At 36.1% G+C, this 16,475-nt stretch overlaps 3 protein-coding genes across 3 annotated transcripts; 2 read left to right on the top strand and 1 right to left on the bottom strand.

Moving 5' to 3' along the window:
- The first annotated feature begins 373 nt into the window (after window positions 1-373).
- LOC123682327 (E3 ubiquitin-protein ligase ZNF598) lies at window positions 374-5,441 on the top strand. The gene is made up of 8 exons (XM_045620892.1): window positions 374-684; window positions 761-1,104; window positions 1,161-1,399; window positions 1,456-1,594; window positions 1,722-1,924; window positions 1,985-2,132; window positions 2,224-2,498; window positions 3,943-5,441. The coding sequence occupies exons 1-8, from the start codon at window positions 502-504 to the stop codon at window positions 4,818-4,820; spliced, it is 2,409 nt and encodes an 802-aa protein (XP_045476848.1). The 5' UTR covers window positions 374-501; the 3' UTR covers window positions 4,821-5,441.
- Window positions 5,442-5,668: 227 nt separating this feature from the next.
- Window positions 5,669-8,676, top strand: LOC123682470 (26S proteasome non-ATPase regulatory subunit 12). The gene is made up of 5 exons (XM_045621083.1): window positions 5,669-5,789; window positions 5,887-6,270; window positions 6,327-6,789; window positions 6,847-7,040; window positions 8,307-8,676. The coding sequence occupies exons 2-5, from the start codon at window positions 5,891-5,893 to the stop codon at window positions 8,623-8,625; spliced, it is 1,356 nt and encodes a 451-aa protein (XP_045477039.1). The 5' UTR covers window positions 5,669-5,789; window positions 5,887-5,890; the 3' UTR covers window positions 8,626-8,676.
- A 2,591-nt stretch (window positions 8,677-11,267) lies between these two features.
- LOC123683490 (nuclear pore complex protein Nup155) lies at window positions 11,268-15,977 on the bottom strand. Its single transcript, XM_045622578.1, has 5 exons — window positions 14,470-15,977; window positions 13,523-14,315; window positions 12,936-13,267; window positions 12,354-12,883; window positions 11,268-12,291 (listed from the first exon to the last, which is right to left on the bottom strand). Exons 1-5 carry the CDS (start codon window positions 15,842-15,844, stop codon window positions 11,347-11,349), a joined length of 3,975 nt encoding a protein of 1,324 aa, XP_045478534.1. The 5' UTR covers window positions 15,845-15,977; the 3' UTR covers window positions 11,268-11,346.
- Window positions 15,978-16,475: the final 498 nt, after the last annotated feature.

Here is a 16,475-nt window from a genome sequence, read left to right as displayed (position 1 = left end):
CTACTTTCTCAAAATTTAGGAAATATAATGGAAAACTAGTTCGGAGAATGGCGAAAGGTTCAGTTCATCTCAGGTATCTGTCTTATTCCTTTGTTCAAGAAATTTCCTCGAAGAATTTATTTATTGGTGGATGCGCCTATCCAATATCTTCATGTTTTCAGAAATTTATCAGATTATTGCAATTCTTCATGAAAATTAACTGAATTGAAATATATATTCGAGTACCAACATAATCATTTTGACCTCAAAATTCATTTTTCATTAATGATAAGGCCAAATAATTATCAATGAAGATTAGAATAAATTACAAGTAACATACTTATTCTTTGAGCACATTAATATTCTATCTATATTCCAAGATTTACTCTATGGTTTTGTTTTGCGTTTGTATACCTGCGTGTAGGTTCTCTGTCTATCCCCTAATCTGACAGTTGAAGGTTATGTACGATTTATTTTCAAATCAAATTGTTTCAATCAGTCCTAATAACAACCCCAACAAAAATGTCAACATCAACGAAACAAAATTCATGTGATAATGAAAATTTGTGCGTCCTGTGTTTCAAGAATGTCGAGATTTATTCTATTGGAATATGTGATCATGCAGTATGTTTCGAGTGTTCCACCAGGATGAGAGTCCTTTGCAGGCAAAACGAATGCCCCATTTGTAGAGGAGAAATGCCAAAGGTAATTTAAACATTATTTTTTGTTGTTATCCACATATTGTTGCAGTGTGTCATATTATGTAATTCTGTTTATCTAGGTTATATTCACTAAAGAAATAGAGCCTTTCACTACCCTCTTTGGCAAATACTTTAAGACTGGCCAACAGGACCCCAAATATGGTCTGATATTCGCTACCAACGAGATCAAAAAGGCTTACCATAAGATTCTGGAGCACAGATGTAGTGTATGTCACCCAGATCAATCATGGCCTTTCAAAACATTCAACCAATTGAAGGACCATATGAGAAGAGAACACGAGCTGTTTTTCTGCGATATTTGCATCGAAAACGTCATGATTTTCTCTTCGGAACGTAGGCTCTATACTCGGCAAGAATTAGGCATGCATCGCAGAAAAGGAGATCCTGATAACACCTCTCATCGGTAGGTTTGCTCAACTTTTTACCAGTTCTGACATTAACACCGATTTTTTTTTTTAGTGGACATCCCCTCTGTGAGTTCTGTGACACCAGGTTTATGGACAGCGATGAACTGTACAGGCACATGAGAAGAGTCCATCTTTTCTGTCATTTTTGCGATGCCGACGGTAGACATCTTTATTATAGGAACATCAATGATCTGCAGAAACATTTCAAGGAAGAACATTACCTGTGCGAAGAGGGTGAATGTAAATCTGTACCTTTGGCATCTGCGTTCAGGACTGAAATAGACTTGAAAGGTGAGATATCCGGGACTGGTTTAAACTTAAATATGCTCAAACTGTGTTTATTTTAGCTCATATTGCTGCTATTCACGGAAGGTCCCTTGGTAAGGTTGCGTCAAAACAAGTTAGGACTTTGGAGTTGGCATTTACCTTGGCGCCAAGAGGTTCAGCTAACAGGAAGTACCAAGGAGATCAAAATAGAGAAAATAGGTGGGTAGTAATTTTATAACAATAGACATCATTTAACCTCATCTAACTCATATTCGACTTCATTTTTCTGTGAATAAAATTGCTCATTTTGAGATTTATTTTTCTTAATCAAAATTCATGTCGCCAGACTTTCCGATGAAGGAGCTGTTGGATATGAACCTGGAGGTCCAGGTGGTGGCCAAGAACCTCCCGTTTTCCATAATACCCTCACACCGAATAATTTTCCAGCGTTGGCAGGTTCATCAGGCGCATCCGCACCCAATTTGAGGCATACCTCTACATTTGCCCAAAAGAACTCCAAAATTAACATGAATGATTTTCCTAGCTTAGGTGAGTTTGAAACATGGTAATATCGAAATTTAACACTCATTGTTTCCTAATTTTTTCCAGGCAATAAGAATAATAGACCAACTTCAGGTGTTACGATAACAACGAGCAGAAACTCTGAAGTGAGCATAAGTAGAAAACAAAATCAGTTCCCCGCTTTGGGAAAACCCTCTACCTCAAGGGAGAGCACAGTATCATTTAGTGTTCACAAGTAAGCCATTCAATTACACTATTAACGTTCCTAACCTATCTTTCTAACTTAAAATTTTCTCCATCGAACCGTGCCTTATTTTTTTTTTCAGTAATCAAGACTCGAAGGCCCCCAAAGTCTCCATTCAAGTAAATCACAAGTCCAACGGAAGCATACACACTCAGATCACCACCTCAACGGGCTCCAGTTCGAATCGGCAGAAACCTGCGGAAGCCTTTCCTGCTTTAGGAGAGTCAAGCAAGAAAACGGCTTCTAACCCTCAATGGGTACAGGTAAAGTCTAAAAAACAAACGGAAAAATCCACCAAAGTTGCCCCAGCACCACAACTGCCACCAAGGGATTCCGAATTTCCTGATTTACAAAAAGGTGAGGCCACAATCTATAAGCTATCGTACAAATTTTTCAAAACCCTCTCAAATAATCCAGTGATATTCATTGAGCACATATAATAGGCCAATTGTAAAGTCCTTGGTCTACCCTAGTAAAACACATTTTTTTTTTGGCAAAATTCGATTTTATTAGACAACATAGTTGCCTTCGAGGGCGATACAGCGATTTTAGCGATCTTACAACTTTTTGATACTTTTTGTAGTACAATTTATCTTTTGCTTCGAAATGGGTCTCAGTTTCGGCGATTACTTCTTCATTGGCGCTGAATTTCTTTCCAGCGAGCATTCTTTTGAGGTCTGAGAACAGGAAAAAGTCGCTGGGGGCCAGATCTGGCGAATACGGTGGATGCAGAAGTATTTCGAAGCCCAATTCATGCAATTTTTCCATTGTTTTCATTGATTTGTGACCCGGCACATTGTCTTGATGAAACAGCACCTTTATTTTCTTCAAATCACATATCGACGCAAAAATTCAGGTTTATTGCACTTGAACAGCTCCAAACACTGCTCAGAATCAATAACACGTTGTTACTTTTGATCGATTGTGGGCTCGCAAGGCACCCATTAGAATACAGCTTTGTCATGTACAATTATTCGTGAATGATATGATCTACACGTTCAGATGATATCTTCACAATGTCTGCTATCTCAATCAACTTCACTTTACGGTCATTCAAAATTATTTTGTGCATTTTTTCGATTTTTTCTTCGGTGACAGCCTCTTTTGGGCGTACACTGCGTTTCACCACGTTTAAACTTAGCATACCAATCAATGATAGTTGATTTTCCTGGTGCAGACCCCGGAAACTCTTCATCAAGCCAAGATTTTGCTTCAACTGTATTTATTCCCATCAAAAAGCAATATTTTATCAGCACACGTAATTCTTTTTTTTTTTCCATCTAACATTTTTCAAATAACAAAAGTAGCTACACTCACAACGCAATATCTCACTAACTAATGATCGGACTGCTGTAAAATTTTGACACGTATCGTTTGAAGGTTGGTACCAACTAAAAATCATATGGATTTAATACTAGCACTGCCATCTGTGCATCAGACCGGGGACTTTTCAATTGGTCTAATAAGCTGTATTTTTCTCAACAGAAAAGTAATCGAAAAGCAAAATTCAAAGAAGCCTCTAAAACGTAATTTACACGCTGGTTACGTTACTTGGCAGTCAAAATCGAGTTGTATTTTCAAACGCTTTGGGTTCTATTTTATTGATATAAATGTTTTCTTTCGAAGATTATCTGAAAACTTTTCAGTTATAAATCTATTATCTTCTCATATAATTTTATTTTGAAGATTATATTCTTACTATAGTAATATGTTAGAATAGAATTGTCAAATAGCATATTTTGAATATTTTACTGATCAGGCTGTTAAATCCTGACTCATTAAATTAAAAATTCTTCCTTAGGTAAACAGAATAAGAAAACATCGAGTATACAAGTTCCTGTATCTAACAATTGGGTGAACCTAAACTCGCTTTCGAAAGAGCAATCGAGGAACAACAAAAACTACACCAACGCTGCCAAACAGAAGCCCAAGGCTTCGGAACCTCAGGAAACAAGCAAAACGAACAATCAAAAGAAAAAAAAGAAAGCCAAGGGTACCTCCAACAACCAAGAACAGAGAAGTGAAACGTCCTCGAATAACGGGAATGAGGAGACAGCTGAAGTCAGGCTGAATGGTGATGTTTACTCGGACAGCGGATCTAGTTCCGACAGTGGTAAGCAGGTGAAGAAGCCCCCACCAGGCTTCAAACTGCCACCACCACCCGGGTTCGAAAACAGGTTCTCCGACTTTCCTTCTTTGGCTCTGCCTAACGATTTAACATTCACAACGAGCTTAGGGGAGTCTTATTCGATCGTGTCGAAACCGAACAACTACAAACAACCACCAAATGCTGTGGTTAGGAACCAGAACATCGTTAAAAGGTTGCGCATGGTCAGTGGCGAAGAAGTCATGCAACAATTCAAGAACTGTTCTGTTCGCTTTCATAACGGTCAATTGAGCACGCAGAGATTCTTTGATTATTGCAAGAAAGTCTTTGGGGCGAATTTTGACGAATTTTTCCCTGAAATGTTGGTGCTCTTGCCCGACATTGGGAAGCAGCAAGAACTTTTCGGTGTACTTACCGGTAAGGCGAAAAAGAACTTGGTGGCTTGCGAGAATTGCAAGCAAATCATTTTCAAAAAGGAACTTTCGCACCATTATAAATATCACAGTTTTGAAAATCAATTTTCAAGTCAAGTAACGGCTCAAGTGAATAGCAATAATTCTTGGAATAAGTGACTTTTATTTCTGTTTCAAGTTTACTTTTGCTTGAAAAATCATGTTTTCGTTTTGTTTCATTTTTTCCTATTGGTAATGTTAAATTTATAAACAGAATGTGCATTTCATATATAAAACATCTTTTTTTCTGGACGGTTTTTAATCCGGTAATTTTTATTTTTAGACACGTCGACATTATTCAAAATATAAAGATTTCTTTTAATTGAAGTGCAATTCGCATTAAGTTTAGTTTTTTTAATTCGTTTTCTCATTTTTTTTTTTTTGTAAAAATTATAAATATTAGTTCAATAAGATTGTATTATATTATTACTTTATTTTGTTGGTCATTTAAATGGCAGTTTTATAGTTACTATCTCAGTTTTATTTCTTGTTTGGATAATAATAGTTGTATGAAAAATTTTCCAATATTCCTACTTTAAAAGGCAATCATATTTCTTTAATCAAAATATTACGTAACTTCTAACATTGGGTTTCAAATTAAAAAATGATAAAAATTTTGGTTACATTTTGTAAAAATGTAAATATACACAAATAATAATAGCTTTTATAAGGTAGTTAGATATCTTCAGATTTATAACTATTGTATATTCAAAAGAACTATGACAAATAAAATATTTTTTACACCTTATACTGCACCTTATTTCAATATTTTTTTCAGGCTCCCGAAAAACTCTTCAGAAGTTGATTGGAATTACAAAAATTCTATGAATATATTCGAATTCATATGTAATGGATGGATATTAATTTCGTTTCACATCATTTATTCTGATTCACATTTTATTTTTGAATATTTTCATTATTTTAGTCATGCGCAGAAAAGACTCATTGAGAACATAGATTTCATAAGGTTATGTTTTGTTAAGTCAAACATGACAACACTCTATGGTAATGACTTGTGAATTGTGAAAATATCAAACTGAAATCAAAAATCATACACTTGTATTGGTTAGTTTCATCACTAAAATAAAGGTATACAAATCATTACTTTGATCCTCTTGTTCGAAAGATAATTACCACGATTCTAAGCGAACCACCCATTTAATCTTATTTCTTCTTTCATTACAAGCAAAATGGATAACATAACTACAGAATCAGGGAAAATTGTGAAAATGGAAGTAGACTATACTTCCACTTGCGACGAAAAAATACCGGAATGCAAAAAATTAGCATCTCAAGGAAAGATTCATGATGCCTTGGAACAGCTTCTTACTTTGGAGAAACAAACTAGAACCGGAGCTGATATGATATCCACTGGTCGAGTTTTAGTAGCTATCGTACAGATATGTAAAGAAGCAGATGACTGGAGTGCCCTCAACGAGCATATAACACTTCTAGCAAAACGTAGAAGCCAACTTAAACAAGCGGTAGTGAAAATGGTACAAGAATGTTATTCTTATGTGGATCAAACTCCAAATATGGAGTTAAAAATTAAACTTATAGATACTTTGAGGTAAAATTTGAATAATAAGTAAATTAAACCCAATTTATGACTTCTGCTGTTTGTAGACAAGTTACTGAAGGTAAAATATATGTTGAAGTTGAAAGAGCTCGTCTCACCCACAAACTAGCTAAAATCCGTGAAGATGAAGGCAAAATCCAAGAAGCAGCTGATATAATTCAAGAATTACAAGTTGAGACTTATGGTTCTATGGAGAAACGCGAAAAAGTAGAATTGCTCTTGGAACAGATGCGTCTCTGTTTGCTCAAGCAAGATTATATACGTACTCAAATCATATCAAAGAAAATTAATGTTAAATTTTTCGAAGATGAGAAGACCCAAGATTTGAAGTTGAAATATTATAAGTTGATGATGGAATTAGATGAGCACGAGGGTTCGTATCTGGCAACTTGTAAGCATTATAGGGCTGTCTTGGATACTCCTACGATACAGGATAATGCTGCTGAAAAACAGAACATCGCCAAGTCTGTTGTGTTATATTTGATATTGGCTCCCCACGATAATGAGCAAGTATGTTTGTGTTTTTGAATAATGATTGTCGGAATTTTACCTTGGGGTTGATTTCAGGCCGATTTAACCCACAGGATTCTGTTGGAAAAAGTATTGGAGGAAATTCCAATTTATAAACAGCTGTTGAAGTTGTTCACAACCCCAGAATTGATCAAATGGTCTGGTTTATGCGAATTGTACGAGAAAGAGTTGAAAACGACTGCCGTTTTTGCTGGAAATAGCCTTTCTGTTAAAAGATGGGGAGATCTGAAGTAAGTAGATTTTTGGTGGTTTTGTTGGTAATTAGAATAGAATAGAATATATCTTTATTTCTGGGTACTACAACAATAGTAAGAAGAAATAGTATCAATACAGATATACAATGTAGGGTAAATGCACTGGTTTTCGACCAGTTAACAGAAACATCGATTTCGAGCACAATTTTTTCACACATAAACTTATCAAATTTTAATGGTGTTGGTGTTCATCGATTCTTCGGCGAGTTTTAAATGATTTGTTATATAATTTTGAGCATTCTTTCCTCATTCAACCTTTGAAATGTGAAAACATATAAAAAATCTCAATAACCTTCAGTTCTCGACCACGCCGCAGAGTTCTTGACCATTTTTGTGTTAGTTTTCGACCACTAATAATAGTGGCCGCTCCACTTAAAAATTTTATAAAAAACTTTAGAGCGAGATGAGTGATTAGTACTTACTTTCGTACCGTACCATCGACATCACTACCTATCACTCAGATGAGGTAATCAAGTAAGAAACACTCCTCCATTGTTTCCACGATTTTTTTGACGAACTGGAAAATAGCAGTATTTGTCGATTTGCCCTTGACAAATCCATGTTGGTTTTCACTCAGTATGTTGCACTTTACCAAAAAATTTATTAGTCTTTCTCCCATTGCTATCTCGAAGATTTTTGAAAGAGACGGCAACAGGCTAATAGGCCTATAAGTTTCAAAGATCTCCTCTATCTCCTTTCTTAAATATTGGTTTAACAAGTGCAATCTTAAGGTTTTCGGGAAATATACCATACTTGATTGAATTATTTAATATATATGTAAGGGGCTCCGCTATTTCCTCAATTGAATCTTTAACTATGCTTGTAGGGATGCCGTCATCTCCACTGCTGTTCTTATTTTTAAGTTTCCTGGCTAATTCATTGAGTTCTGCTGTAGTAATTGGATTGTAGTGCATGGATTTGCTATTCCTTATTTTTAACATAAATTCTGTGGTTTTAGTTTCTTCATGTATATGTTGAGCGGCATTTATGAAATATTCATTGAATTCATCTGCAAGTTTGTGAGGATTTTCAGTTGTTGGTAGTTCATTTGGGGTTTTATTTTTAATGGAATTCACAATATTCCACACAGTCTTACTTTTATTATCGGAGTGGTAAATCATTTTTTCAAAGTTTTTTCTTTTATGTTCTTGCAAAATTTTAATATATTCCTTTTTTGTTATTCTTTTTTTGGTTTTTTTATTATATTCTTTTTTTGTCATTGACATTTGAATTTTTCTGCAGGAATAGGGTGGTAGAACACAATATCCGAGTGATGGCTCAGTATTACACTAGAATAAAGATCGCTAGAATGGCAGAATTGCTCGACCTTTCCATTGGCGAAACTGAAGAGTTTTTGTCGCAGATGGTTGTCGGCAAGAGTGTTGAAGCCAAGACTGATCGTCCGTCCGGTGTCATTCACTTCCAGCAAAGCAAAGACCCCAGCGATTTCTTAAACGACTGGGCACATGACCTCTCCGCTCTGATGCAACTGGTGAACAAAACCACGCACTTGATAAATAAAGAGGAATGCATTCATAAGCACCTTCAAGCCACCGCTTAAATATGTTTATAAGAAGTTTTTTAAGGAATAAAATTGAATTTTTTCTTTCAATTCTGTATTTTATTGTGCGGAGTTGAACACATGAAAATTTATTTATTCAATATTTGAAAAATATCCATCTGAATGTACTGAAATCTGTAAATAGTCGGAATTTCTTGGAGATAGTAGTATTGTTAGAAAATGGAAAAGATATCTATTTATCGGAATCTACCTTTCTGTCTTCGGTCATATTTTGTGTTTATATGAAATTTATCTATACATCTTGATGAATATTAACCTGCAATCATTTTCTTCCTAACACAGCTCAAAACTGAAATATTCCCAATTGCACAGAAAAATTGTGATTTAATAATGTAGAAACACTTTTCTGTAAAGTATCGAAGCCTAATTCGGCTTCAACGATCTGAAAACCCCTCAAATAATACGGAAAATATGTTCCTGGCCTAATATAGAACTGGTTACAATCGAATTATGTCTGTTTTTCCGAAAAAAATCAAAAATTTGAATCGGTAGAGAATTTGGCTATACCTAAGCCATCTACCCGCATTTGACTAAACTAATTAGTCCCGCAGTGAAATGATTATAGATTTCTGTAATTCGATCCTCCTCACCATAACTAGGTTTGAGCTACTCTTCCTAGATGACACCAGTGAGTTCTAGAAGAAAATGCAATTTGAAAAATTCCACTAAGAGAGTTTATGACCGGATCTGCTTCAAAATTTAATATAAAGAGGAGATCTCTCTGGAACTATAATGAAATGTTTGAATTGAATAGGAAATTTTTTGGAATAGCGAGAGAGAGAGAAACTAAATTTATTAATCATGTTATCAAATGGCTATCGACCGCAGTCTTCCAGCCAATTTTTCTAATATTTTTTCGCAAAAATTAATTTTTTATTCAGATTTCAAAATTTGATATTATGAAGAATTTTGTATGCTGAATTCCTATTCGCAATCAGTTCCTCCCTAGAATACCCCAAAATTGAGTTATTTCGAGTTTTGTAGGAGAATTCAAAGCGGGTTTGGTCTGCCCTCTGGTGGCATAAATCTGAAACTTGTGAATGGGAAAAAAAGATGCCCCAAAACAGTTGTATGAAACTTGTGCTTTTATGGTGTAGAAAAATTTTTCTGGTAAGAATGGATGCCTAATTCGGATTCTACGACCCCGAAATCCTCTAAAACTATCATAAAATGTTCGAATTCGATCAGTCGATTTTTTCGGAAAAACCAAGACTATAACCTTGGATATTTTTTCGACAAAAAAAGTTTTTGGTTCAGATCGACTTCAAATTTTGATATTTTGAAGAATTTTTTCTGCTGAATCCGTTTTTGCAATCAGTTCCTCTCTAGGAGTCACCAAAATTGAGTTATTCCGAATTTTGTGAGAAAATTCAAAGGGAGTATGGTCTGCCCTCTGGTGGCATAACTATGAGGCTTGTAAAATGAGTATTTCTGCCTCACAATTGAGACTTTCTAGTTGTGTAAAAACTGTGCTTTTAAGGTGTAGAAATATTTTCCTGTTAAGAATCAATGACAAATTTGGATATTACGACCTTGAGACCCTCTAAAACTGTCATAATATAACCTTGGATAGTTTTTCGCCAAAAAAAGATTTTGATTCAGATCGACTTCAAAATTTCGTATTAAGAAGAATTTTTCACGCAGAATTTCTATTTGTAATCAGCTCATCCCTAAAATTCCCCAAAACTAAGTTATTTGGAGTTTCGTAGGAGGAATTTTCAGGGGGGTTTGGCCTTTTCTCTGATGGCCAAAATCAGTAGATTTTAAACAGGACAAGCATATATTTACATGTCCCAAACTGCGATATTTCCTTGAATAAATTCCGAAAAAAAAATTTTTTTTTTATGAATTTTGGTTGATCATCTTCATAATATGACATCTTGAAGAATTTTCCATGCTGAATACCAACCCGCAATCAGTTTTTTTAACATAGTTCAAAACTGAAATATTCCCAATTTCGCAAGAAAATTGTGATTTAGTAATGTAAAAAACACTATTCTGCTGAGAATGGATGCCTACTTCGGCATCTACATCTGAAAACTCCTCAAGTAACGTGGAAAACATGTTTCTGGCCTAATGCAGAAGTAGTAACGATCGAATTATGTCAGTTTTTTGTTAAAAAAATTCAAAATTTGAATCAGTGAGCAATTTTGCTATACCTAAGCTATCTACCCGCATTTTACTGAACTAATTATTCACGCGGCCAAATACGTATAGATTCCTGTGATGCTTTCCCCCCTCACCAATACCGGGTTTGAGCTAATCTTCCGAGATGGCTCTACTGAGTATAAGCCTAGTTGAAAATTCGAATTGTATGATTAGGAAAATTTTACTAAGAGAATTTATGGTCAGAACTGCTTCAAAATTTTATATCACGAGGAATTTTTTTCATAAGATTGCCAAAAATACATGTGAATTAAATCTAGTCATAAAGGTACTCCAGAAAAGAGTTAGCAATATGTTTTCTCAGAGATGCTAAAATAGTCTATGATAATTCTAATATCTAGTTAAATAATATAAAATGTATAAAAATACAGTTCAGAGAGGACTTTTCCAATGAAAAGACCTCTCGATCCTTATCCGAGGTCAATGTTGGTAACATGTAATCAATAAAACACAAATTATTTCAATAAAAATATAAATAGTTCTTCACAGATTGTAAATCAATTCCATACACAAAAAAAAAACAATTCCACTAAATTATAACCTAGAAAGTCTGGCCTGAATGCTTCTCAAAACCGTCACCAGTTCGTCTGTGTTTGGTTTACTGTAAAGATTGGACAAAATCCCAGCAACCGCATCTTGGCACAACGAAATCACTCTTCTTTTGGCAACATTGTTATACTGGCCGCTGTCCTCCAAAAAACAACTGATCAAAGCTGCTATGGACTCGGCAAAATGGAACTCGTGCTCTTCTATCTTCCAGAAAGACTCGTTGCTCGTTATCGATATCAAACGGTTGTAAACCAGAATAAGTTTTTCCATGGGGATGTTCATGGAAATCAAACTTTGCGGAACTAAAGACTTCGAACTTCTGAGCGTAACACTTATAACTTCCAACTCGTGAACTAAATATTCTAGAGGAAAACAGTTCACCGAAGACGAATATGTCCTAGCCAACATTTTAACTTTACTTAAAATCTGACTCAACCTATCGTTCGCACTGTTTATGAGGGACGAACTCTTCAACTCGTTCTTCAAGATATTCTTCCAAATCGATTCCACCAACGGAGAATCCGAATACCCTGCACAATCGATGATTGCCAACTTGCATTCCCATAATTCGAAGGGATCGGCAAAGTTCTCGTACAGTTGAGAAATTTGGTAAAGTCCCGAATCTAAAGCCGCTACAGCCTCCTCAACGGCAGGGTTGCGACTGGAGTTGTTGTTCTTCAAAGCGTTGAGAATCTGTTCCTGGACTTTTGCCACATCCAGTTTATCCTCCAGGTCTCTAAGGTATACACCCAAACAGGGGGCGTATCCCGTTTGCGAATTGCTCATGCACATGATGGCACGAGCCAGGTAAGCCAAACGTTGCTTCAAATTCAGCTTATTGCCCTCCAAAGCAGCCAATTTGGCCAATATTTTAGCAGCTGCAGAGTGATTGTTGTTACTTTCGTAATACTTCCACAGTAGATCCATAACCTGAAAAAATTGATTAGGTTAGATAACATTTGACACTTCAACTGTCATTAGTCAAAACTAACCTCAATATCGCAATTCTGCTGTGAATTGTGCGTGAGAAACATTTCCAATGATTGATTACTGATTTTGATCAGATCGTTGGTCATGTGTTTGGAAATCATCCAACCGTATACCACAATCTGCATTATATCATCGTCGGTATCAAGAATTTCTTGGATTATTCTCCTGGTCATATCGAGTCCATCTTCCGGTGAAACTTGAGATCTGTTGATATTAGAAATGTTGGAATCTTCGCTTTGCAGATGGACAGTATCCAACATCTGCAGAATTTCTTGATAAATTTCAGCTCTTCTGCAGTAGTAACTCAAACCTTCATCATCGGCTTCGTCTCTTTGCTTGTAGAAATGCTCAGCTATCCGATCGGGATCCACCTTCTGACCGGTAACGTAACACAGCTCGATCACTGCTTTGTACGCCTTAAGGTGGGTGAATTGGATGCAAACTTCACGTAGAATTATGTTTGGAGTGATCGATTTGCAAAGATTCAACGCTGAAGTTATCAATTCTTCTTTCTCGTCAGAATTTTGAGTACCTAATGAAAAAAATTTTGTAAACCAAAAAAAGGAGAAAAGAAAAAATTTTACCTTGAGAGGCCTTCAACATTTCAATAGCCTTGGAAAATGCAGCATCTTCTGATTTGTAGAAGCTGGGGCAAACTTGTCGAAGTCGGCCAGCGATAGAATCAACTGAAGCATTGTCTCCCAGATAGCTATTGACTAGGGCAGTTATAAGGAGGTTGCAGATCTCTTGTCCATGCAGACACAAGTCTTTGAAAGTCGTGTTCTCCAACATTTTCTGGTAGTTTTCTTGCAATGAAGCTATCAAATCGTGAAGCTGATGTTCGCAGAGAATCTTCCAGAGGCCAAGGACTTGGCAACAATGGCATACCATCATCTTTAAGGAGTCCAACGATTGCCTGGAAAAATTCATCAATATACAATCATACGGTTTTAAAACTCATCCTTCATAATTAGGATTATTTTTTTTACCATTTTCTGATACTGATTACTTAAAATTGAGTAGGCTATCAAAATCATGTGGTAACACTGTCTGTCATATGTCAAATGAATTGTCAACATGTAAAATATAAGTCAATAGTAGCAAAAATTCATAGGAATATTCATTAAGACAAAAATTCTAAACGTTGAGGATTAGGATTCATTCCACCAACCTTTCTTCCAATTGTGCATCCTGCAGAGTGTAACTGGATCGAACCATGGTGTTGTTCAACGACATATTATGGCTTTGGGTGGGACCACAAACGCAGAGTTGAGTATTGATCAATAAGAAGTTATGCAGAGCCATTAAATTATTTAGGATCATGCCGACTTGGTCACCATTCACCGTTGAAGAAAAAACAAAGACTTTTGAGTTTGGATCTACGGACACCTGTTGCACACACTTCTTACCCCACATGGGTCGTAAAATTCTTCCAAAATACAAATAGAGTCCGTTGTGTTTGGACGAAAATTGAAAGAGGGCTTGGGCAGTGAACGGCAAAGTTTGAGTAAGGTCCAAGTTGCTTCCTTGGAATTGGTTTTGGGTCAAATGGTGGGGAGCAGGTGTTGAAATGACATTCGGTTGGAATAAGGTAGATCTGAGTTGGGTTTGATTGAACGTTGTGCTTCCAGTTAGCTTAGGCTCACCTCCGAAGATGAAAAAGGCCCTAGTAGCTGCCTCGGCCAGCTCTGCATTCGTTTGACTCTCTAAGGAGGCCAAAATTAGACTTGTAGCGCAAGCTTGGTCTTCGGTTTCTACCATAAAAAAGCTTTTCACTGCTTCTGAGTCGGCTCCCCGGCCATCAAGTAGGAACTGTCTCAACAAGTCTACTGGACGAAGTTTTAAAAGTATGTGGACCCCTTGTGAGGTGAGAACAACATATTTTTTTGGCGGTTCGTAATGTTGACGAACGACAAGCGGCACAAACTCTTGATTCGCATCATAAAGGTCTGTTGCGGGAAGTGCTGAAACATTTCAAAATAACATAAGCTGATTTGCTTTCCTCCATCATTTTAATTGAAAGGAGTTCCACAGGATCTGTTCTTGGTCCGGTAATATCAGGATCAGTGGTTACAGGTCCAAATTTTGTGGTTCAAACATTAAAATTGATTTCTTTACCTTGTCTAACTTCTGAAACTGCTATGGCAGAGGCTCCCAAATTGATTGTTGTATATGCTTCCATCAAGGAATGACTGAAAGGAAACATGTCTGCCGAAATACACCATAATACGTCGATCTCATTTACTGTAGATACTAAAACACAATTACGGTCCCTATAGTTCCCTGTGTGCACCATTCTAGGTCGCACAGTAATGTTGGCTGAATACCCTGGTGGAAGTCTTACATGCTGTAAACATAAGGTGTACGGACGCTGATTAGGTTGTGGATTACTCAAACTGGATGTGGACAAATATAAACGGATACCAGTCTGAGTTACAGCCACCAAGTTTGTGAATGGAGATTCTGTCGATTCCACAGCACTTATGAACACTATAGGACGAAAACTTTGAGAATCTAGAGTTTTTACTGTATGAACAGCTTGTTGAACTAGGTTAGACTGTGAGACTTTGGTTACTCGAGAATAGCTATTGCCTTTTTCACCCAAATCACAAACTTCAATAGCACCTTTATCTGTTAAAACATATAAGATGTGTCTTGAGTTATCTACAGATATTTGTGTGATCCCATCGTCTTCTCCTAAAGCGGCATTTATGAAAGCTGGTACCAAAAACGATAAGGCACTTGTGGAATGGTTCACTTTTTTGCATCTCTTCCCAAACCAACCACTCTCAGCTTGATATTCCAATTCAAACACATTTCCTTCTTTGCTACCTAAAAATATCCGGCCTTGAGATGTTCCAGCAACTGTAGAAATAGTGGCACCATCTGTAGGAATAGTGAAAACTGGATCAGGTATCAGCTGTATCTCAGCCATTTTATCATTAGGACTTTCTCCAAACGTAACACCCAGAACAACTATATCTACAGATGTACATATTACAAGCAAATATTTGATGAAATTATGGAACACTCTAGGTTTCGGTTTCACTAATCCCACGCATAATATTGTTTCACTTAAACCATCAAAATAGGCCAAATCAGAATTTTCTTCGTAAGTCCAAACATATATGTCACTATCTACTGTTAACCAGGCTCGGTTTATTTCAGGAAATAACCCCATCATACAGTGACATTGCACATGTCCAAAATGTTCCATAACTTCTGGAGGAAGAGGTACTTGTTTCAATGTTTTCATCTGTGTCATGTTGTTTATTGAAAGTTGCATTCCACTTAGAACTGGATAATCATGTTCGATAAAACCGCTAGCTGCGGGGCCCGATTGTGGAGATACATTCAATAAGTTTGTTAAAGTGGGAGCAGCGCTGTCTTTGCCCAAGAAATTTTCCATTGTCCTTCCTGCCTGTTCTATCCTTAGGGAATCTAGGCGGACGCTCTCCATGAAACTCTTTTCGGTTTGTCTTGTTATATTCATCTTGGAGGTAATTTATATACAGCTTTGAATAGTCCACCTTAGTATATATTAATTATAAAACGTAAGAAATTGATCAACGCCGCTTAGCGGTTACTATCAGTGCAATTTTAAAAATGTGAGGTTAGATGTCGAGTACCATAGAACAGCATTGAGAATCTTGATCTTATAAGAATTAAACTTGGAAATACAATATTTTTTTCATGAATACTAAAAAGTGATGGGTGGAAATCAATTCAAATTATTAATTAGACTTTGGCATACTATTTACTAAGAACAAACAAGCGATGCATCAGGTGGCATTGAGACAGAAATTATATTTGTTATTAAAACAATGCGATATAGCAATTTTCATCGGCTTTATTTGAAGTGTATTATATCTCCAGATATTGTCTGAATTAAGATAAACCTTTCTTATCTCATTATGAAATTCCCTTTGGTCGTGTCACCTCAAAGGTCATAATTTTTAATCAGCATCATCAAACTGAATTAGAATTCATGTTGATACGCTTATATATCCTTAGAACAATTTTCCTGTTTTATGAACAAAGGATATTCGATTCAATTATCGAATTATGTATAATAAAAGCTGGCTCCCATGTCCAAATCATATAACATTACGAAGATATCTCTC

The sequence above is a fragment of the Harmonia axyridis genome, chromosome 6, assembly GCF_914767665.1.
Source record: "Harmonia axyridis chromosome 6, icHarAxyr1.1, whole genome shotgun sequence".
Lineage (NCBI taxonomy): Eukaryota > Metazoa > Arthropoda > Insecta > Coleoptera > Coccinellidae > Harmonia > Harmonia axyridis.
This window is presented reverse-complemented; position numbering and strand designations above follow the sequence as displayed.